The sequence below is a fragment of the Argopecten irradians genome, chromosome 7, assembly GCF_041381155.1.
Source record: "Argopecten irradians isolate NY chromosome 7, Ai_NY, whole genome shotgun sequence".
Lineage (NCBI taxonomy): Eukaryota > Metazoa > Mollusca > Bivalvia > Pectinida > Pectinidae > Argopecten > Argopecten irradians.
Genome location: NC_091140.1, coordinates 8,586,053 through 8,611,412, shown reverse-complemented (window position 1 = coordinate 8,611,412; position 25,360 = coordinate 8,586,053). Strand labels below are relative to the sequence as shown.

General features: G+C 37.7%; 1 protein-coding gene across 1 annotated transcript; it reads left to right on the top strand.

The window, feature by feature from the left end:
* The first annotated feature begins 2,302 nt into the window (after positions 1-2,302).
* On the top strand, positions 2,303-20,325 carry LOC138327471 (mastermind-like protein 3). The gene is made up of 2 exons (XM_069273586.1): positions 2,303-3,245; positions 13,783-20,325. Exons 1-2 carry the CDS (start codon positions 2,982-2,984, stop codon positions 16,357-16,359), a joined length of 2,841 nt encoding a protein of 946 aa, XP_069129687.1. The 5' UTR covers positions 2,303-2,981; the 3' UTR covers positions 16,360-20,325.
* The last annotated feature ends 5,035 nt before the right edge of the window (positions 20,326-25,360 follow it).

Here is a 25,360-nt window from a genome sequence, read left to right as displayed (position 1 = left end):
ACCGATGTCCTTTGATTGTCCCTGTCCAAGTTTGTTGTTGTCTTCTTATCTGCTAAACCTTGTCTGTTAGTAGGACGTGGTAACAAACCATTAAACAGTTACGTCCATAGGGCACTTGTCTTGTAGGTGTTATCTCAAGGGTCTTTCAGTTTCTTTTGTGTGATTTATTGTATTTACATTTAGTATGATATAGGTTTCAGCTTACTCATTTCGTTGTGTTATTAGTTGTTACTAAGACATTGCTGACATTTGTTTTCTATCCTGTACTTCTTTGGCGGTCTGCTATCCCTCAACGGATACGAAACTCCTCCTCCCCATCAGATAACATTGGGGATACATGTCCATTTCTGGTCGACCTCTTTAAATGTTGTTCCAACATCGTTGAATAGAAGAGCAAAGAACCATTTTCTCGGCTGCTGGTGGCCTTTGACCAGCCTTTGATGCAGTTTAATTTTGACCCTATGTGCTGATGTCTGGTCAAACTTCCCTTTGATGCAGTTTAATTTTGGACCTATGTGTTGATGTCTGTGGTCAAACTGCCCTTTGATCCTCTACTGGTTTATCGTACATATCATCAGTGTATCGCTCCCGTAAACTTGATCTCATACTCTGTTTGAGTGGACATAGGTGTTGACTCCAGATGTTTTATTGACTGGTGATCTTACCACTGTGGATGATACGTGACTGATCGTCACTCTGTCTGAAAAAATAAACAATGTTCACTATACCGAATATATCGTTTGGTGGTTTCCATTTTTTTTATCACATTATCTGTATTTAATTAGATTAAACTTTTAAATAAGATACTGTACATACTGGTAGGGTTAATACATATCAAGACGCTATGTATTAAAACCTCGAATATATAGATCGTTCATGGAAGGGTTTCACATATCGTCAATTTTAAATAAAAATGGTTATCTGGCGAATTGAGCACTGCTTTTCATTCCTTAAATGGTGAAATATCGATTTCTTTAGGATACCTGAGAAGACCTGTCCAGTAATTCCACATTTCGTATATATCATTGTCGACAATCGATACATATTTCAGATTGTGAGTTGTCCTGGGTTTGACTTTTTGTATTTTTCAATGGTGTCACCATGATCTATGACTGTTGGGATTGGGTCGCTGTGAAATAGGTGTTTGAAAGGTGTCGATTTGACCTAGATTTGTATGGCGGATATCGCCATGACCTAGATTTGTATGAATAGTGTCACCATGACCTACCTTTGTATGACAGGTGTCGCCATGACCTAGATTTGTATGACATGTGTCGCCGTAACCTAGATTTGTATCGTGTTGCACTGCCGTGGCCTATATTTGGATGGTTGTCCATAGTTAGTTGCTTTTGGATTGGGAATAAGATGAAATTCAAAAATAATAAGTTATTTACTATAAGGGAGGTAACGTAGTATCAATGCTACTGTTTTGAGACTTAGTCGAGCAATGTGATAGCTCTGATGAGTGCGTCGCTGTTACACCATCAAAGGCAGCGAGCCCAGTCCGCCGGGGATCTGGGCTATATCTTATAACAAACATTTTTATAGAGTCGGTGTTGAACGAGACTCGTGTAACATTTAGCATTATGTGTGTGTCAGTATAACAGAAGCCACCTACAACTCGGCGAGTACTGTTTGATACACGTTATACATACAAACACGTGTACATTGGCACGGCTTTTGTGTTGTCAATAGGGAACCGAGATAGAGAGAAAAAAAATATTGTTTAGCATGTTGTATAATCCTGGTGTACAAAGAGGGTGGTTCACAGATTGTATAATCTGGGAAGTGTAGGGAGAACCATGGGTACACTATGTCCCTCGAATATAGGTCTCGCAATAAAGACAGAATATAAATAATCTGGTTAATGATAAGTAAATGTATTTTACATTAATAAGTTTCAAGATAATCATTGTAAAATTTATTATTCGGTGAAAGTATTAAATTGGTATTAATATTAAGATATGAATCCAAGGTTGTGATGTACGTCCTTAAAATCACTTGTTTTAAAGCGAAAAATGTTAAACTATTTAGAATATGATACGATCAATATCTAAGGTTTTACAAATAAATAGTGTATATATAGATAGTATCAGATACCATGGTGTAGATATTTGTGTATTATAGCACACTGACTCCAGACTTGTAACTCTGGCCCTAAAATGACGCGATCCCGACCACTACTACACAAATGTTGCTATTTCCTGTCTAGTGGTCCGCTATCCTGTGACGTTCAAGCTGGGAACAATAGGCGCTCATTCAATCTCTACTTCAACATTTACAGTAAATTGTCGAGTGCAGTAAAAATCGTTGAAGCGAGGCGAAAACTCGGTTCTGATCGTGTGTACAGGTAAATCGACATACCGATATATAGTAACACGCCGGACCGACTCCTCGACAGGCTCGGTGTAAACACGGTCCGAGCCGCTCTCAAAATGTAGGTAAATTTTAACTAAATCTTCTACAAAACTCAACGTCAATACACTGTGGTGCAGTTCACCTTTCGCCTCGCATGAGGTGTATTCCGTTTCATACTATGACCCGGCAGACGGTAGTTTATTGCCGACTGCCTTCCTCTACTTCCTGAAACCCCCGTATCGATGAATGGATTAGTCCAAAAATTGGAAAGCGTGCCGTTGTATGCTAGCTGTAGCGATAGGCAGAGTGGCCGACTCTCTGTGGTAGGACGGCCATACTAGACTGTGTGTACTAGACTTGAGCAAATCGAGTGACGCTGTCAGCTGATTAGCGACTACAGAAGTGGAGGCACAGAGACAATGGTTCAGATTTAGTGTGGGGGGTAGTGACAGTTGAGTTGCAGGCACTGTCAATGTGGAGTCCGGTGGAGGTTTGACAGGGGCACTGTTACAAGTGTATAGTACTATGTGTTTCTGGTGTTACCCTAAGTTGTGATCAGGGGATTCTATCTCGACGGGCCAGCATCGTCTCATAAAAACCTCCCAGTGCAGGCGGTGGATAGCATGGGGGATTTGTCATCCCCTAAAAGGCGGGAAGTTTTTGATCGTCTGCGAAGGAGATACGAATTTTATCGCCGCCATCAAAACGGGTCATTGAGGAGATTCGAAAACACAATAAACGGCTTGTACGAACAACAACGTCAGGACACAGTTTTACTCCATCAAAGATGGCTGGAGAGCAGGGCTAAGAAAGTCTCTAAACAATCCAAGGCTAGCAAGGAGTCCAGCTCCGGACACGGGACTGACCCCCGTAACCTCGTAGTAACGGTAAGCAACCCATTCATAAAAATAATTTTCGGTGTAGCGGGACCCCTAACGTACCCCTGTGTTATAGTGGCCTGGATATTTTCCCACACTGCCTAACGCGATGTGATACTGGCTACCTGTCACTGTGCAAGCTTCATGTTATAGAAATCACTACCGCATTACACTAGCCATTCAGAAAGGTGTTCTGACCTTCCTTGATTAACTGACCATTCAATTAAGGTGTGTACCCGTTGACCTGTATTACTGTAATCTCACTATTATATCTTGGTGTAGTGCCCTACCTACTGACACTTGCTAAACTTAGTCATATACTAAGTAAAATCACACTGTCATAAAATCTACGACTTTTGTTTACTTTCTGATGTGTAGGCGCTATACCCTGAAAAGATTTTGTTGTTGTTAGCGTGGGAAGTAGTTTGTCATAAATCCCTACTCTTCTATTATATATATATACACACACACGCGCTTATACATATAGGAAGTCATTCTTAGATCATCGCCACACTGCCGACGTATGTACGTGTGTGGGTACACATACATATTGTATCAAAAGTTAAATTATTAAGTGACAAAAAAAATAACCCCACGAGTTTCCGTTCTTATTAATAGATTTAAACAGATTTCACTAAATTTGAAAAGTCCTTATTTCGATTCCCAATGTTATTCAGACATATTACATTTACGATTAGCGTAGTGATGGAGTGTTGGAGGTACTAATAAAAAGATCCAAAGAGTAGAGGTACAATAAGAACAGCTAAGATGATTACAGATGGACGATTGTGCTGTGTGGGCTGGGATCGTGTAATATTTCAGGTGATTCTAACAGTTACAACAATAATATTTAAACTTACCTTGTATATACATAAAACATATTTTGTCTGAAATTAAAATCATTTGAAAATTGCTTAAAAACAAAATAATTTATAAAGTAGAATATAAAATTTTATATGAAGTCATAATGTACTCAAAACTTTGACCCCCAGTTATCGATATTTAACCAGGTGTAATTTAAATATGAAAGTAGTATTGATTAAAAAACAAGTCATTGGAGCGTATATCCAAAATAAACAATAGCAGCATCTGATGGCCAAGTTCCGAACCCTATCTGTTGAGCGGCCAAACCGACAGTTATCTTGACCGCGTTTGTGTGAAGCGAGTTCTGGAAATCGGATACTGTAGATTTGAGGCGGACTATCCTCTAAAGACAGGTGGTCGATTTCTACATGTATTGTTTTCTCTTACTTTTTTATTCCTTGTGATGTTATTATATCTGCATAGGTCTATATCCAATTACAAATATCCACTGGACCATAATCGTGAAGTAATTTGACTGACAAGTTCCGGTGTTAATTATAATTAGCAATTAGTCTAATAAATACGGAGTGAGAGATGCCTACTGTCCGACACATATTGTTCATGTTTGTAGCTATTTAGATAGCTTTAAGATTACTTGACATGGAATTCTTTTGGGTTTTCTCAGCTGTCAAAATCGTGTTCCTCTTTCTCTTGAAAACTTCCCACTTTTTCTTGTAAAGAGGAAACCAGCGCACAGAATATGCAGTAATATTAAAGAAAGATATGTTTAGGGAAACAACTTTAAAGTAATCGAGCTTAATCGAATTTGGGAAAATAGCGACGTTTCACATATGTGTATAGAATTAGTGACTTGCTGAACTCTGTGACCTCGTGATATATAGAGTGTGTGTGGTGGCCAAGCCTAGTTATATACATGACAAGGAAGAGAGCAAGTCGATAGCCTCACTAACTAGAATATACCTCGGGCCATTACACAAAGCGCGGTCATCGACTTGTTATAGTAAAATAGCCCTGTAAACTTTGAATTAGAACTTGTTATAAGTCACTAGCGGTATATGTAACGGGAGCGATGGCCCATGTCCGAGTTCTGAATGGCCTCACTAAGGTAATTATAGAACATGATTATTATATGTTGTATATATCAGATGGACGTGTGTACAGTGGGTCTAGTTTATTGAACGGTCTGGATATCTAACATTAATACCTACATGTATATAGCGATAGACTTACAACGACATATAGAAAACACTGTTGTAACATTGTTAATCGCTGACAAATTAGACAATTAGTTGGTTCAACAAATCAAAATGTAAGAAAACACACTCGTATTCTGATTATCATTCAACTTGCAATATGGGTCCATTCCTTAGTTAAATAAATAATTATGAAATCACGGAAACGTTGAGTAAGATGTCTAGAATCATTCAAGAAGAAGAATCTTGAACTGAACTCACCACAGATGCAGCACATATATAAAGTTACCGTAAAATTGGCTAACTCTTGTCATATATCCTTGATACTTTTCACGGTCGTTTAATCTAACCTGTCAGATCCCTACAACCCAACGAGTTGATTTTAATCTTATAACGGTTTTTTCGGTGATATACGGTGATAATTACAAGTTTATTACAACAAATCAAATTTGATACATCGTTAGAATTCAGTTATAAATATTGTATTCTTTAATCAGGATTCACCGCCCCGATAGATATAAAGGTTTGGAAATCAATCTTGAATGCACAAGCATTTCGTCGGACGTTTTTGGTTATGTAGATCGATAGTTCTCTATATTTGAAATTTCATCAAATACAGTAAGAGTTTTGGTACAAACCTGGTTGATCGATTGAAAGACATATTGTCAATTATAGAACATACAAACCAGCTGAAAATTAATAACTTTTGGAAAGACTTTTGTATCAAGACTAAAACATTACTTTAGTAAATGGCTTCTTTATAATATAAGAGTAAGACTTGTCGTTATCTGGTAGTAGATGTTGTTTATCTCGTAATTGACTTTAAACCCAAATCAGTATGGAAACAGTCGGAAATGCAAGGTAGCTAAATATGTAATTAGTAATTACATGTTCATATTAACAAATAAATTATTATATATACATATACATGTATCTCACCAATAACTAGACTTTCTCTCACGTATGATTGTAAAATACACATTTTATAAAACTTAATTCATCATTTAATTAATATTGATTAATAAAATTAAATCAAAACCTAAGTAATAGCATTATAGGTCTTGTCTACGTATACGGATTAAGACAAAACATTTCCCAAATGTAATACTACATTAAAAATATTCTGGAATGAAATGAAAGAACACATCTGATAAACAGACAATTCTGGTAATTCTATCTCATTCTGGAGAGGCACGGTGTTCTGTGGGTCCGATATAAGTGTACCTAGTATGTAGACAAAACAAAGAACTGACCCATTCACATCAGGAAGTTTGGTACGATTCCGTCATCCTTCCGGTGACTTGGTGTAAAGGTCCTATACTTATCACTATTGGTTTCTGTGGTCCACTTATACGTATGCCTGTTCGAACGGCTTTTGATTTTTAAAATTGAGATGTAAAACGGGATCGATAATTTTGTAGAGTCGTAAAAGTTAGTAGCTTACCGCTAATACTACACTCATCATCACCTTCTGAACAAATTAATCAAAATAAATTTTAAGGTTAATTTTCATTGTTTCCCGCCATCGTCCTAATTACCGCGCGTTAGTTGACTATCACTACGCCAGACGTCAAAACAGCGAAATGACATAGACTATGCAGGAAATCTTACGTGTTGTTACCTCATATTAGGCCATTAATGTACATTTTCGTCTGTTGTTTTTGTTTTGAAGAAACGTCAGTTTTTTGTTTCGGAAAGATAGTTGGCCTTCAAGTCCTTTTTGATACCATTTTCAATTCCTGAATTTCTGACGACAAAATCGTTTGAGATAGCGCCGGAAAAAATAATGCATTTAAAAATAGTTCAACCATAAACTTACCGTGTCATATTTTGTCATACTTTTTGGTGATATGTTCTTGGGCTCAACTTGACAATGTAACAAAGGTTCAAGTGCCTTTAGTATATAATGGTTACAATGATTTAAATGATTTAAAACAAAAACCTGAAGGACCGACGAATTCAATTAATTCGTTAGTTGTGAAGTTCTTTTAAATTACCTATACGAAAATGTTTTCGTTCTAGCTAGCTTATGTATTGGCAAGTTGTGAAGTAAGGGATCAATGGCAAACAGCAGTTACTGGTTACCTTTTGTAAATATCCCAGTCTGACCAGAAGAGCGCGCGGCCCGGTCATTGCCGCCACGGTCACGTGTGTGGGGCGGTGTCCGAGAGGTGATGAGACCACACCGGAATGCCCTCCGCGCTTCCTGTCTCTTTGTTGTAACACATCATTTACACGAGATTTGATACCGTATACCGTAGAATTTACCTATGACACAAATTGATTGTGGAATATGATCGTTACCGTTTAAACAGCTCGTATAAACGATATTTGTCTCCTATTGTAGGCCGTTTAATATAGCTACATACGTGGGATTGCCCTTTACTTCGATCTAGGATATTCGCCAACCTTTCTTCCTGTGGATTATTAAACTTGATTAAAAAGAGTTATTTCGATCGGAAAGGCATTTTACATGAGTTATAAACATTTTTAAAACGCCGACACAACACCCCGCTGCGCGATCAGAAACACGATGTACTTTTAGATAGATAGCCGAGTTGTGTGTGCTCTTAACTGTCTTTGTTAAAACTCATTCCTTTCCAAAGCGTTCAAATATAATCTGTAGCGCATCAGGTGGTTTTTGCACCAAGACCACAAGGGGTGAAAAACTGAACACACGATAACTAGACGATATAATATATATATATACTACGCAGGTCTAAGCAGGAGGAGGGACGGATTCCCGGAAGTGGCTCGGGCGAAGTGATGCATGTCCCGACCTTAGGTAGACACAATACGTACAGATAACATGGTTTGTCAGATACACGTGTAAAGATGTTTCCGTTGTACTTTGTCATCTTTTTGATGCTCTAATGTCGAGATTTTTGCGTCATAAATGTGCGTCAGTACTTTACATGTAATGTACGTGTTAACGTGTATTACATGTGTATAAAACTACGCCGTGTTTACACACGGTACTGACCGCTGGACAGTTCCCCGCATACTCCGACTTTCCTCCATGACCACTATTATTATCTTTATTTCCTTCCTTAATTGAACATTGCATAAAGAAAGACATTTAACATGAAAACAATAAACAAACAAAAAGAAAAGAGATATTTACAAAATATGTACAAGTTCAAGTCTAATAATTAGTAATTAGTTGAGATTAGATCAAAGTAATAAAGATCGCATGCTTATGAACCTATAAACCTTTAAAGATGCTCCACCGCTGACAAATGGTATTTTTTTCACTATCAAAAACAGGAGCAGGCGATTTGGTATTTTTCTTCAGTTACAAAAGTTACTTACTTTACACCATTACCACCATTGAAAAGTTTGAGCTTCTAATTTTACTTCGTAGTTAAAAATATAAAAAATAATTAATTGCATCCCGAAAAAATCCCTGGCACTATATTCTATATAGAATGAAGTACTAATTGCGCATGCAACAAAGGCAAAATAAATTATTTAAAAATATTTTTTGTGTTAATTAGACATATATATACACGATTAAACACCGATTATTGTTCAAATGATAAATATCATTTATGCTCTGTCGGCGGTGGAGCATCTTTAAACCAAACAAAGCTTACATACAAGTGTACTACATACAAGTGTACATGTGCATACGGTGTGTATAACTTTAGCATATGCGTCGTTAACCTGCACGCATGTAATTGACTCATCCATGTTGCATTCTACCGTCACGACTGAACGACGCACTTTCCATTGATTTCTGCAATAAATCTGAAATACGTTTGTTAGATAAGCGATTAAACTCAGTCGTGTAGAAATGATCGTAGGCTGCCCCTACAAGTCTGACGTCACGAACAACCTATTCATAGATGTGTATTGTTACATATAAGACACACAGGGAGTTTCAGGATCACTGCAGGTTACCGGCGTTTAGCAAATCCAAACAATTTTACATGATTCCATCGATACGAACTCAAAAGATATTTCTTAAACGTACACTTTTGTTTGGTTGTTTGATTATTTAACGTCCATTTGAAAGCCATGGCTATTTAAGGACGGCTGTACATATTTTCTTACATACGTACATTTTAGATCATACATCGCATGGCTTACACGGAACGTCATTTAGCGTTTACGTAACGTCACATATAGCTTACACGGACAGTCATTTAGCGTATACGTACGTACCGTCACATAGCTTACACGGACCGTAATTTAGCATCGTCACATGGCATGGCTTACGTATACACGGACCGTCATGAAGCATTTACGTACCCTCACATGGCTCACATGGGGCGTCATTTAGTGTACACGTATACGTAACGGACTGTTACACCATGGCCAGCCAGTAATATAATGTATAACATCGGACAAGTTTGCTGCTATCTATCTCAAATGCACGGTCAGATATTGCGCACATTATCCGGTATTTTTACGTATGAGTTTTGTATATACTCCAATCAATATGGCTTTAGGTCTTTTTTACAGCAACAGGTGCGTAATTGATGGCGCTTGTTGACGAATTAACCCGTTCATGCTGCAGCGAACCGAGAATTTGGATGTGATCTATATTTGAAAGACGTTCTTTCATGTCAGGTTGTGTGTTTTCTTTTCTTCTCCAATAGGTTTAGACTTCAAAGAATTCCATATAAATGGCTTAAATTAATTCAACTGTACTAAAACGTGAAGGGACAAAGTGTGTTTTATATACGAGAAGATGTTTTACGTTTGTGTAAAGCTTATGTAAGCGCGTTGCGTCGTACATCTGTATAATATATTTTATACATTTTAAATGATGCAGAGTTTCAGGTATTCCGTAAATGATGTTTTGACGTTACATATATCTAACCAAATCGGGTTATAAGTGTATTGTACTGTAATAAACTAGGTCTACATAAGGGTGTGTTTAGTAGTGTTTAGGGTCTTAGCATTATAACATACGGTCATTATTGTAGCTATACATATATAGGTCACCCGATCTTATAACAAGTGACAGTGAACGATCACTCTCCGCCCACCATCATGTACAGATTTTTGACGTTACTGATGCAATGCTTAAATGACTGACTTCGACATCTTTCAAAGTCACGTGTGTTCCGTGTTAAACGACATACTTTAATTAATTAGACAGTGGCCAGCTGGAGCATCATGGGGATACGTTGTTTAAATTGTCTGACCTTGACCCGGAGTAGAGAGATAACCCGAGTCATCTATTTGTAGAGTGATCATTATAAGTTCCGCGGACCTTTTGTGATATCTGTGTCTGTAATTATAAATACCCAAAGCGACATATTGATTCAGATGTTGCTGAGTAAAACATTAAGGGAGTAGAAATGTCTAGAGTGGACTTCCGCTAGAAGTTCAGTGCTATGTTGTATTTACCTACTACACTGCGTACCGTTACAAATTTCTGTCCATTCCGACTACGATATATCCCGCTTTGTTATGGGTTACGTCCTATTAACAGCCAGGGTTATTTATGGACATGCCAGGTACAGGAGATAAAATAAAGTCGGAGTAACCGAAGAAAACCACCGACGTACCTGAGTACAACTGCCACACTTTGGATGTGGACTTAAAAGAAACCCAGAGGTAGAAGATTTACTGGTTATGTGACGGAACAATCTAACAGCTTGACCACCGCGGTATACCGATCAAACATTGATCTGATCATGACTAGTCAGAAGGAATATCGATATCACCACACGCTTGTAACTCGATGCCAGCTATATTCTATATTCTCCAACACACGAAAGTATTGATATAGTTGTCAGCACGGGTTCATGTAAACGTTTGACGTTTGTAGTTACGTATACAATATTGATGATAAATATAAAATGACCTCCACACACACCCACCCCTTCCTCCCGCTCGTTCTAACGTTAAAACCATTGATCAATACCAATCCCTATTTTGACTTTGCGATCATTTCCCTGATGACTTGATGTGCTGTAATTGACCCAGTATGCACAGTAATGTCTAAGTAAAACATGCAAATGTATACAGCAAAGTCACGCATGCAATGCGACCTTTATAGATTAAAGTCTGTCATGATCAGAAAACGATCAGGCGGAGTAAATTGACTACAATGCAGTCTACGTGAAACCAAAATTCAACCCTAGTTTAAGTAATCCAGCGTTGTTATAGACATTTGCGAATAATTCTATGCGTGCGACAATTTACCAATGTAGTAAAATACACGAATAAATTGACAAACCTTGCTAGGGAACTGTCATTTTATTTTCGAGAATTCATCATTCTCATCATGTAATGCATTAGCATATATGTGTACCTCGCCGATCGTAATTAAAATTCATCTGTAAATAAGTCTCTCATTAAGACGGTCGTCACACGGCCCACTTATAATATATGATTCGGCGACAGCGAATTTGAATTATTATGAATTATTTGACACGATATTTCGTAATGAGGCCTTTCGGGACCTTTACTCGAATATGTTCTCATAGACAACAAAACCATGTCGTTAACGACTGGTATTAATGAGGTACCCATATACCGGTATGTGATTCTTTAACGTGAATTAGGTTGTGCTGTAGATTAGGTCGTGATATTTCCAATGATAACTATTTCAGTAAAAACTACTTTTATCAAAAGTCCCCAAGATGTAATTTTTAGCTCGCCTATTCGAAGAATAGTGGAAGCTAATGTTTTCACCCCGGCGTCGGCGTCGGCGTCAGCGTTGGCGTCCCATTTCACGTTAAAGTTTTTGAGCAAGTTTCCGTTTCGTCAATTGTTTAAGCTTAAGTCATCATAAATGTTTATGATTTTATTTTCCTAACGTGTATGGATGCTGAACGTGATAATACAACCAATTTGGGGCCCTTTAGGTGTTTTTTTTAGTCTGTTAATTTGTCATATTTCAATGTTAAAGTTTTTGAGCAAGTTTCTATTTTGTCAATTGTTTAAGCTTAAGTCATCATAAATGTTTATGATTTTATTTTCCTAATGTGTATGGATGCTGAACGTGATAATACAACCAATTTGGGGCCCTTTAGGGGTTTTTTGAGTCTGTTAATTTGTCATATTTCCATGTTAAAGTTTTTCAGCAAGTTTCTATTTTGTCTATTGTTTACCATAAACAATTTTATACTGCAAAAGAAGACATTTCAACTTCTGTTGGAGGCAAAATAATATAGACTGAGGGCACAGCTTGATATTTTTAAATAGTAAATACTTGAACATCAACTTCTGAATAGGCGAGCTTTGCTGTTCTCCAACAGCTCTTGTCTTTAAAAGCGATTCTTTAAGAAAAAAAAATACGCTTTTAATAACTAACGGAAAATTCCTCCCTGTTTTATCATTATATCAGTGTCTTCTAAAACCCAACTCCCGTCTATAACGTTTAGCGACTTTACTATTTACTCAAATAGTTAGTATTTGAAATCCCCATCACTAGGTATAATAAACTGATATTACCTCATCTACACAACAAATTGTTTATTTCAACATTAAAATGTTGAGCAATGTTTAACATCGTACGAGAAGTGTTAGTTTCAAGCTTTCCTCGATGCACGTGTAAGCACGTTCGTGCATTTTTGTTGAATAAACATGTCTATGTATATTCGGACCATCTGTGTTGGTCCCTGTCGGCAGCTGCGGCCAGTGAAGGTGATGACGGACACACTTGGTCTTCCCTCTGGTACACTTTATACCCATCGTGTGGAAAGCTGTAAAATCATAAAATAAACCTGCAAACGCAGATAAAGGATCTGTATACATTTTTTTCTCCTGGCTCTGCGGATGTCCTGATGTGTCCTGAGTTATGAAATGTTCAGTGTAAATCTTGTCTAATCTAGCTTCCAAAATACACTGAGTATATAAAATGTTCGTGATGGAGCAATTTACACAACAATATATATATATATATATCAGCATATTTTATACTTTGTTTCACTGTAATGTAAGCTGATATAGGTTTCTGTTTTATAAATCGTGATTTAGTTCCATGTGGCGGTAATTATTGGATACTGGGAAGTGTTCACGTATATATATATATACCTATTTGTTTTGGTAATGCCTCAGGTTTTGTGTTATTATGGATTACTGTACTTTATTTTGGCGGGTTCTGAGTTATTTTGTTAGTTCGCGCGAGCGCGAAATCAAATGTTTTGCGAATTATTGTATAATATTTATATATAGACGCACTACTGTCAGCCAGAACCCATGATCGCGAACTTTAATATGTATTTTAAAAATATCGAAGACATAGAATTTCGCATACGCAAATATAGTGGTTTACAGTAATCAGAATGAGACGAATTGATTTATAGCTTCATGAACTGACATTACAATAAAAACATATTAACTGCATCATTTGCAGATATAATACTGATGCAGAATTTGGTGTAATAAACGCTTCAACTATACAAATTTCAAAAACGTTCATGGTAACAGATTCTACATAAATTTTGCACAATGCCATTAAAGCTAGGAAATATCTACGTGTCCGATGCCTAGAAATTATGATGTTGCATAGTTTATTACCGTTTATGATAAGCCATCACTAACATACTCGTTTTGTCTTACAGCAGCGACTGAAGAAGAAGATCGACAGTAGTCAGACTGAGAATCCCCCTCTAGACACCAGCGCCTTCGACTTCGACGACAGCGATACAACCACCACAAAGAAAACCGTTAACACAGGCTCACAAGGGCTAGACGTCTCCGTACACATCGTACAGCAGATCAGCGGCAATTCACACCCAGACCAAAAAATCCAAACCAATGTGAACGTCAGTACGACCGTCAAGACCCACTACTCTGGTGCCCCTCCCGAACAGGGAACGGCATCACAATCGTCGACAAACGTCGAGACTAGCACAAGTTTCGAGTGTAAACAGGAACCAGGAGGCAGTGACGATATTCAATGTGGAGGGTCTAATCAGTCAGACTCCAGTCATAACTCGTCTGATATCCTTAACCAGGCCGAGTTAGACGATATTCTGAACACGATTGATAACGGTGATAGTGAAATTAGTGACGAATTGATCGAGGAGTTGAAGAAATTTGATCAGATCTATTCCAAAGTGTTACAAGAAGACAGTAATGATAGCCAGGACAAAATGTTTAATAATATGACCAGCACTTCTCCGGTGCTACAAAAAGGCCCTGGTCCCTATCCTGATGCAACCCCAGCCGGGTACGACACGAATCAAAACTTAAATCCAGTAAGGACTCCCCCGATGCCGCAGAATTTCAGATCGCCTCTTAGTGAGACTGGGCCGGCTGCAGAGACACTCAAACAAATGGCGGCCCAGCACCAGAGTCTGCAGCAGGATGTGTACGGCATGAAAACAATGGACGATACGTTTCAGCAGACAAATGCCAATTACCGTCAAAATGGCTACCCACCAAATATGAACCACCAACAGCATTTCCTATCGCAACAGTCGGGGTACATGGGACAGCAACACGCTGGCATGAACAATATGCGCGGACCGGTGCCGTACGGTCAAAGCAAGGGTGATATGAGTTTAACGTACGGGGGTACGAAACCACTGTCACATTTCTCCACGCCGCAAGGATCAGCGCAGCCCCAAACCCCCTCCTCACTACAACAACTGCAGAACCAGGTACAGGCACATTTTGATCAGGGTACACAGATGGAAATCACACAGACACAACACATGCAGGTCTCGGACGGACCACACCGCATGCAAATGTCGCAAACGCAACAACTACAGATGCGGCAGCCGCATCAAATCGCGATGTCGCAACATCAGTCGTTTTCCATGCCTGGTGGTAACATGGCACCTAATCAATCACAGTATATGAACGAACAAATGAACATGGAAATGGTTGATAAAATGAGAAAACAGCAACAGCAGCAACAACAACATACAGCTCAGTCTCAGCATCCAAATCAACAACAGCAACCACCACCACCACATTCTTCACAACCGACCCATCCCCAACAGCAACATGCTCAACAACAGCAACAACGCTCACAACAACAGCAACAACATCCTCAACAACAAGTGATGATGGACAGACAAGCTGCACAAATGCAGCAATATATGGGCCGGCCCCCACCTGAGTACAAGATGCAGCAGTCGAGTCAAGGTGCACCGGAGGGATATACGACGAACGGCGTAGGCTCGAATCCTCTACAGACAATGCAAAATATGGTCAACCAAACGAATACCATGCAAACAGCAGGGTATGGACAAATCAAATCCGAGAATATGCAAGCTGCAGGGTATGGACAAATCAAATCCGAAAATATGCAAGCTGCAGGGTATGGACAGATCAAAAGTGAAAGTAGTTCGGTTCAAATGCATAATGGAATGATGCAAAGTGCACAAATGTCAACGTTACAGAGAATGAACTCTGCTGGTCCGGGGATGCCTGGACCTGTTAGTGCGAGTCCGGTGCCGGGCGGTACAGCGCCGTACGCCGGTCAACCACCTGTTCAACGACAACAGTCGTATCCGGGAGCACAGAACAGTGCCCAGGAGACGCGACAACAGCGACCGGGAGGTACCACGTACACCAGTGCAATAATGCGTAATCAGAGACCACCGAACGTTAATGTGGGGCCTGATGGTCTCAATATATCTCAGCCTCGTTCTCAACATGAATGGCCACGTCAAATGGTACCCGGGCCCCAAGGTCCTAGGTACGCAGGTCCACCCCATCAGGGCGGGCCTGGTGGAATGAGTCGGCCTCAGATGTCTGCCGCAGGTATGATGCAATACGGCTCTTATTCGAATCAGGTCGGAACAATGAATTCGGTCGCCGGCATGCAGATGCAGCGACAAACGCGACCGATGCAAATGAGTGCGATGCAGTCACAGCAGGCTGCGATGATGCAAGGTAATACACAACAAATGATGATGCAACAGCAGAATATGCAAATATCTCAACGGATGAACATTCGCGGGCCGATTCCTGGCGCTTCCGGAACCATGGCGCCATCTATGGACGCTAATGCTGCTGGTTATAACGCGACACCTAGTGGTACGCACGGCCATCAGGAAGATTTTATAAATTTATTAGACAGTGCACAGACTGGTAACTCTGACTTTATCGATGGGATAACAGTGCAGAGTTCGGACGGTAACAATGATGCCAATTGGCTAGACGAAATTCTCGGCGCAAAGTGAACATTTACAGGAGTTTGTGCTGCTAGAATATCATTTACGTAATTTGAGATATGTTAAATCAGGGCAACGTGTGATGTGTTTTGTTGTCATCGAATACACGTGTTCCCCGCACGTAAACGGGAACCAAGTTGACACGTCGGCGGTACACGGCGTGAGTTTTGATGCTGAATGTGTATTCGATAACGACAGCTAACTACCTCGATTGGAGAGATATTTAGACGTTTATGTGGTACAAGTCATTTCAAGGTTATAGTGTATTTTTTACTGTGACTTGTGTCGCAATAGCGCACAAATTGGACGAAGAAATATACCATATCGGTACTGGATATGGATGTCGCGAGATCTCGTAAAATTATTTTTACTAAGAAGTGTACATGTTTAATGTGCTGCCATCACCTTCATTGTACATAGTTTTATAGTGGTCGCCTCAGCCCCGTGTTACATAGTGGGATGAACCATTCTATTATAGTATTCATTTCCAAAACACGTAGCTCAATAGCGACCCACTCTGACTCATGACGGTGATTATGTTAATTTTGTTTTTCATGACATGGTATTTTCAGGTACATTTAACTCTTTATATCAGTATCAGTTTCACTCTCTATCGTTTAACCTTCAAGTTTCTTCCTGCTCAACATTTCTAACTCTATATCTACATTATGTACGGCAGAAATACTGTTTCATTTTGAAGTTTGAGTTTTTATTAAGTTTTGAAAACATGGATTTGTCAATGCAAAGGTGTTGTAATTTCTTAAGCTCAATCTCTTTTATGGTGTGCGAGTGTTTTATTGAATTGAATTTTAAAATATGATGTCGCCAAAAATAATTTATGTTTGCATGCAGCGCTGTTCAATTTTGGACAATTAAGTTGACAATCGTAAAACCTGTCTTGTTAAGCTAACCATACGTTGTAACCCATAGGACGTGATCAGTTGCTGCCAGGTTACTAGACAACCTTTAAACCTGCTTTCGTTCTGTTTAAGCTAACCATACTTAATGATCAGAAGACGGTGGGTTGTGGCCGGCGGGAGAAGGCTATCCTTATTTATATATTAAGGGGGCTGTGACGGTGATCGTACCACTACGATCGTCACGCCTGGCCGGACACGTCGGGGGTCTTCCGTGACAACAGTGAATTATTACTCAGCTTCGAGGTGTTCTTCGATGTAGGGATATACACACAAACAACAGTCTCTCGTCCTGTCTCAAGTGATCTGCTACTACAGGCGTGGTGACGTTTCATCTCCAGACAACTTTAAAAATTTAGTTCTTTTATTTTTTTATGTTTAACTGTATTCTCGTATTTCGTTTGATTATATATATTTTATACAGTCACTGAGTACATAAGCGTGTCTGGATTAAACGCTTTTCCTGTGACGGTCATCCGTGTGATGTCGTAAACACCGGCGTGTGTAATCGTGTTATCTAACAATGATATTTCAATGATCACGTCTATTTCACCGGAAGTGGTTAAGAATTTTACCGGAAGTAGCACTGCAACTCGAGAGAAAACATGCAGTGTGAAAATGCGTTGGCGCTGCACTAGGTAATACACATAATCGCCAAGACGCTTGTTTGTGAAATGTAACAAAAGTGTGGTGGGTACCAGCTCTGTGTCAGTACTGCAAATTACCAAAAGCCCCACGTTACCATTATAGTAATTCATTACTTACAAGCTAGTTATTTTTTATTTCTGTCTTGTTCAAATTTGTAACATATTTATTTAGATTTGTAAGCTTTAGTCCAGTGTAAATTTTAATTTTGGAGCCCAGTGCCAGTAGATCACTCATTTTCCACTGTTAAACGAGCAAAATCAAAGTCTAGTCTCAAACCACGGAATCAGACTGTTTACAGAGAGCTAATGTCAAAGATTGTCTTAAGAATGTTTATTTTTATGTGATTACTTTTAGACATTGAAAGGACCCGGATTTTATTGGATGTTTTAGTTAAGTTGTGCGTACTGATTACCGATTTTAGTAGGAGCATGAACATCTGTCTTGTCAGAAATTGTTATTAGACCTTTCGGGAAGCTTAAAATTGTCGTTGGTTTTTAGGGAATATTTTTATAGTTTCGGATAAACAATTTTGCATTCTCAATTATATATTTACCACTGTCTTGCCTTTTACTGTTTCACAGAAATCGAAACGAATCTCAACTTTAAACTGACACTAAAAGTGCAAGTTACAGAATAGCTTTGGTGATATTTCTAAGACAGGTCTCGTAATTTACATCAAACTCGAACTGTCAGTATTATTATTTAATATATACTTACGTATTGTCTTAAATTTGTACGTTTTAATTTGTTTTATCACACAAATCCTGTTTTACTGTATATAGATAATTTGTGTGACCAGTTGTCATTGCAATAATGTTGCTGGTAGACCGAAATCATAGGATATTATTCCTCGACTGTGTCGCTGAAGTATTAATTTTAACGAGGATGGGAAACTTTTGTTTTATCATTATATTATAGATATGCATTCGAAATCTGTTTTTTTTTGTTCTCAGATATGTACCTTTACTTGACTGCTGTTTCACACTCAAACCTTCCAATGTCTTCATTTCACTTGTAGTATTAAAGAGCTGATCAAGTTGTTAAGATAAATATGCTGATTACTATAGATCGTTTTGTTACTATGACAATAGACTAACCATAGTAACACCGACAAATGAATCTACACCAGTCCGGTGTATATTTCTACACATGGCCAATATTTAAATATAAATGATTTCTTGCATTATAGATTTTATTTTATTTCTTGATATTTTTGTTCATCATTTAATGTTTGAAAACGAAATGATTTCCTCAAGAGTTTTTGTTAGAATATGTCTTAAATGTGTTAAAACATGGGACCAAATATTATCGTAAATGTTATAAGAAACTATTTTGTACTTTGTACTTGTCCTCATTACCCGATTGTCTCGCCCTCAACACACCAGCAAAGTGTCTGACTGAAAGTAGCAAATCGAAAATCGTTTTGATATATTATTTTCGTCAGAAATTGTTTAAAATTCAGCAGAAGAATCGGTCACATACCAGCAAAAAATGGTTAGACTTTATCTGCTGAAGTTGATGAAACATGTTTTAGCTTGAAATGATCAAATTATTCCAGCAGATATATCGGCTGAATGTCCAATCATTACGAGCTAATTTGATTCGAGTTCAGCAAAATTGGTGTTATGTAATAGAAAGGATGAACTGGTTTCAATGATGCACATTAGACATTAACCAACACTTAACTACACTCTGGTCACACTGAGAATATTTTAACAAATACTTCTTTCCTCAGATGAAAGATTGTATGTTTTGAAAACGCATGTCTGTCGTGAATGATGAAATATCTGGCCACGGTTTCATTAGCAGAAATATTGAGTGAATTATAATAGAGGTTCAAAAGCTTACTTTGAATTATGAAATGTTTCCAAGTGGAAAATAGAAAATTAGGAAATTGATGAAACTGGATCCTAGTTTGAAGCCCATTCACCACATTTTACTCTGATGCCCTCAACCCTTTTTCCGGCATTTAGTAAATTAATAGTTCTGTTATGAAAAACTGTCCGAACTACCGAGGGACCACAATGTGATAATGATAATTGTTTATCATGAAATGAATTAAGTAACTTGTTGTATATGAACAACGGGAGTTAACTCTGATAAGGGGAGGTAACTTGCCGTGAGTCATATGGTGTTGACAAGGAGATCTACTGTCTCCGAAAAGTTTTAGGGATTTTGAGCGCTCATGATTCATCCTCATTAAAACATGTATAGATATATGATACATATTGTTACACTCACTACCATTTTCAAAGAATGAACTACTTAATTTAAAGTTTGTTATTATTTCATTTTATATTTTTGCCAGAATTAATTGAACAAGACGAACTTTCTGTTGTTAACTATTGTAATATAATAATGATGTTAAAATTTGATGAGAAAAGTTTCTATTAAAATGAATTTGAAGTTATTGTGTTTTCCACGTTGTTGTCAATAAGAATGTTGTACATAATTCAGTTTAATGTCTTACTCACTTTACAATCAAGTTAAGCAATCTTTAATTTAATGACTGCATTTGTTATGATGATTGTTGTGTTTGAATTAGTTTTAGAAAAAAATAAAAATAAAAAAAAATTCCAACAACCACCAATGACGAACGCCGAGTGGGAGGCATTGATGTACCATAAGTAAACCTGTTATATAGACTAGTTGTTATATTGACAAGTTTTTATTAGCTCTGAACTCTTATACGGCGAAATTTATATAACTCGGTTAACCGACATTCAAATGTCCAGAGGTGTGGTGGGTAGATGGACACTTACGGAGTCTTACCGACTTGCTCGAAATGATTTAGCCACTGCATCTAAAATGTTAATGAAATTCGTCTAAATAAAACCGGTGAGGATTTAGTAGTGACGTGCATATGATAAAGGCATTATTGATACAATGTTAGATATTCTTTGCTATTTATATCAAAACCTGTTAAATAAATAAGGCGTTTTTATTTTAGTTATAACCTGCTAAAGAGATCAACTAAATTCTGCTAATTTGGTGTTAACCTTGCGAAGTAAAGAATTGCATTAATTTGATCATCACAGCTTGCTGTAGAACTAGTGACTTGTGGTGACAACCTGTCGGAGAATCGTCTCTAGGATCCTCAGCTTCACACACATGCCACACATAATTCTCTAGTGACAGCGAGTTAAGCTGGAGCGGCGACCGCCATTGTTTAAATCACTGATCTAACATAAGGCAAAGAAGGGCGAGGACGTTATACAAAACATCGTCTTCATTGGCGACACGTGACAATCGCCCTTTGTCCGTTTGGTGGTCATCTCCTAATGACCACTGTCCGGGATTTATCTGGGGATCAGGGAGCATGGTTATTTTTTGTAGTTCAATGTAATGACTTGTGGTATGATATGATTGATTTGTGGTGATGTGCTAAGGAGTTTTCTGGTAAGCTTCATTAAACGACTCTTTAGAGCCACCGATACCTTTAACATTACGTCCATGACCCAGTTCTGGTCTTACTTGGACCACCGAGTCATCTCCGCGTCAAGCTCACAGGTCTTCATTGACCGGAGCTGACTAATGTATTTACGATCAATTTTAAAGACATTGTTGAGAAATATTTTAATTTGATAGCTGTAAAGGTTTAAGTCCCATCCTTTTCACGGCAAGCTGCCTTGGAATCAGTTGGGACAGTGATTTGCTTGCAATTGTATTGTAACCTTTTATTGGTGTTGGCCGATCCCTATTGTTGGAGAGTGGCAACAATGTTCGATGTGGCTGCTCCTTTGTCGCTCACCGACTCGACTTGAATGGGCTGTCGGGGACGAAAGTTGCTGGTCCACAACAGTAAATGTTCAAACGTTACCGACTCATGTCTTGTTAACACGCGACCGATATCCTTTTAAAATCCTCCAATCAAAAGTCGTGTTAGTGAGTACTGTTTAGCGGGTGGCCGGTTATCTGGTACTAACAGATACATACATAGAGATAGGAAACTTCTTTATCTTTGCCGACGACAGAGACAGCTCTCGTTTATTTCCCCTTGACTTACTACTTTTAAGTGTAATAGTTTAAACATGTTATTTTTGCCTAAATATAAAGTGGAAACGTATTATGGTCTGGTATGATGGATTTTTCAGATTATGCTGTTTGAATATGATATTTGAAAACATGTTCATGAGCAATTTTACCTATTGTTTTCGAAAATCATACATTGAAAACTAGAAGTGCATTACTGAAAGTTTATAGCATATCTTTATCATGTGTTAAACTATTTAGGAGTATATCTAAACAGGTACATACAGAGGTTCATCTGCTAATCGTAAGCATGGTTTCCAATCTCTCCAATATATGTTTCTGGTACTAAGGAGTTATCCCATGGTACTGTCCGATAGAAACTTTTGTAAGGTTATTGGTGAATTGCTAAACGTTACTTTACTATATTTTACAGCCTTATTATGATTTCCACTCCGACATTCTACATTAACTGTACACAAATCACAAACAGTTAATTCTTTATCAACGTCACACAAAACGCAAAATATTGTACACCAAACTTTAAGTGACAAAAAACACTCACAGACACATCATCATGGCACAGAATACTCACATGCTATTGAAACATAACACAAACCAATTATATTCTACATCAACTGACACTTTACATTACAGAATCTACATCAGCGTTATACAAATATTCAACATCAACATTTCACAAATCGCTAATAGTCTACATCAATTTATACGAAAAACATTTACCCTCGGTGTTAACGAAACATTAACGTTTCGCAAATAACCTTTCTTCTACACTATTGTTACATAAATTACTCAAATGCTATGCTACATCAACATTTTTACACCCACCAACATTCTGTATACCAAATATTATGTATTATGTTGCAAAAAACTCTGGATAACGTAGAACAGAACTCAAACATTTTGTAAAACGTAGCACAAAACTTATAATATTCTGTATAACGTTGCACAAAACTCAAACATTTTGTATAACATTGCACAAAACTCAAACATTTTGTATATCGTAGCCCAAAATTCAAACATATAACGTTGAACAAAACTCAAACATTTTGTATAACGTTGCACAAAACTCAAACATTTAGTATAACGTTGCACAAAACTCAAACATTTTGTTTAACGTTGCACAAAACTCAAACATTCTGTATAACGTAGCACAAAACTCAAACATTTTGTGCAGCATTGCACAAAACTCAAACATTTTGTATAACGTTGCACAAAACTCCATTTCATTGGGTTGAGTTTTCAGTCCTGTACATTAAGACTTTGTAAGCAATAAAACCGTGTAGATGACCATGAGCCTGCTGCTGACTGTCCTGTTTAGGAGAGCCGTTAAAACGTTGTTTGTAAACCCCATTTTGTGACGGTTCAGTCAGACACGAGGAATTCATCCAGATCAGTTGTGAGCTTGTCAGTCTGGGATTTACAGGCTTATGTGCTGGGCGTATTGGCGGAAGTTAGCCGGGCAGAAATCCTTTACCGGAAAGCTCTATTAGAAAGACGATATCCAATACAACGCCGGTCGCATTCATAGATTTCTGTTAGAAAGTGTTTCCATCCCCTGTATACAGGAATTCTCATTTGCGTAGAAATTATTTCACAACCGATATGCATTTACTTGGTGTGGTACCGAAGTTGTTATTGAACTTCCTTTTCCTAAAAGCAAATTCTATTGATTATCTCCTACAAACGTCCAATAACTACTTAGTAATTAAAGAATGACTTACCTGAAACCGACAAAACAAAACCTGGAAAATAGATAAATAAATGTCGAAGTATGAGAATAAATCATTCGGTCAATCAAGCGTGAAATGTAGGGTAAAATCAGCCACGCATGCGGCATTGGAGCCTTCCCTTCTAAGAACACCTTTTTCGCGCGCTTACTCATCATTCTTACTCATGTTAGAAGTTCAAATAATACTGTCTATCTTATTCTTAGAAATATTCTTGAGTTATTCAATAGAGTTATTCAATAGATGATCGACTAATGCCTCGAAAAAAACAAAACAAAACTCTAAATAAAAAATCACATGGGCTATAATAAGGATGTTACAGTAGTTGGGTCTGCATGATGCAGGATGTCACCTGATTGTATGTTAGGGATAGGAATACCAGAATTTACACACAATAGTTTTTCTTACTGAACTAGTATACTAATTGTATTATTTTAAGAGATGACACTTACTGAGGTATTCGTCTGTTCCGTTCTATGTCATGTCTGCGTATGTTTACTTCACAACACCCATTTTGCTTTCGATCACCCGATACTCTTTTGGTCACCACATGCAGCAATATGATAATGGTAAGAAGTTACTTTGTGTTTTCACCTAAACTTTCAACAATAAAAAAGAAGAAGAAGCGTACCTGTACACGTCACATCAATGGCCATCAACACAGATACGTCAGGGTCTCTCTACATCAGCTTAAACATGGCTGTGATGTCATCTATTGTTATAGATTGAGGTATAGTCGGAGCAAAGTCTACTATTATCACCTACTACTGTGGAATAGTTACCTTTTGCTGTGGAATAGTTTGTGAACTATTCCACAGGAAAAGGTAACTATTCCACACTTGAAGGTGAATGTAGTGACTCAGGTGAACATAGCTTAACATGTAATCAGAAATACATCCTCATTCATTAAATCCTCGGAGAGACGGATTAAAGATTAAACCAGGTACTTGTCAACGTGTTGTGATGTATTTGTAAATTTATTTTCATAATACCGATAAACACATATATATATATATGTATACAATTTTCATCACTTCATTCCAAAAAAAATTTCACCATTACTTTCACAGCCACTGCATCCAGATGAGAGAAGATTAAATATCCCATAAGACAAATACTGAATTTTCTGCCAAAATGAAATTACAGATGCTTGACATGCTTTTTTTTCTGTGTTTTGTATCTCCAAATCACTTCATATTCCATAAAAACGGCATCAATCAAACAAATTTACATCCCAACACATTTCAAGAAGATAATCATTCCAAATGAATACTTAAAAAAACACACACTCTTTTGCAACATGATTTCACTATTTTGTGTATACATCCAAAACATTGGGGAATACTTTGGTTTTTTTCCTTCTAAACTTCACTGTAAGGCTTGTGCTGCATGGGAAAAGATTTTTACCAAAATCCTTTCAAAATTATATCCAAAAATCATCATTACTCCATATACAGAGCTACATACTTATGGTCCTCCATGTTGAACCGTGAAAACTAAACTGAGGAAATGTTTCAGTGTGAGTACCATATAGTACCTGTGCATGGATCTTTAAAAAAATCATACAAATCATGATTCTTGCTCTCCGAGTGAGGTATAAATGAATCATGAATAGGTCTCAAGGTTTAAATAGGTAGTAAGATTTTACCTGGAGCTGTGGAATAGTTAAACAATACCCAGTGTAATAGTGGAGAGTACCAGTGACATTCAGTGCCATGTTTTAAG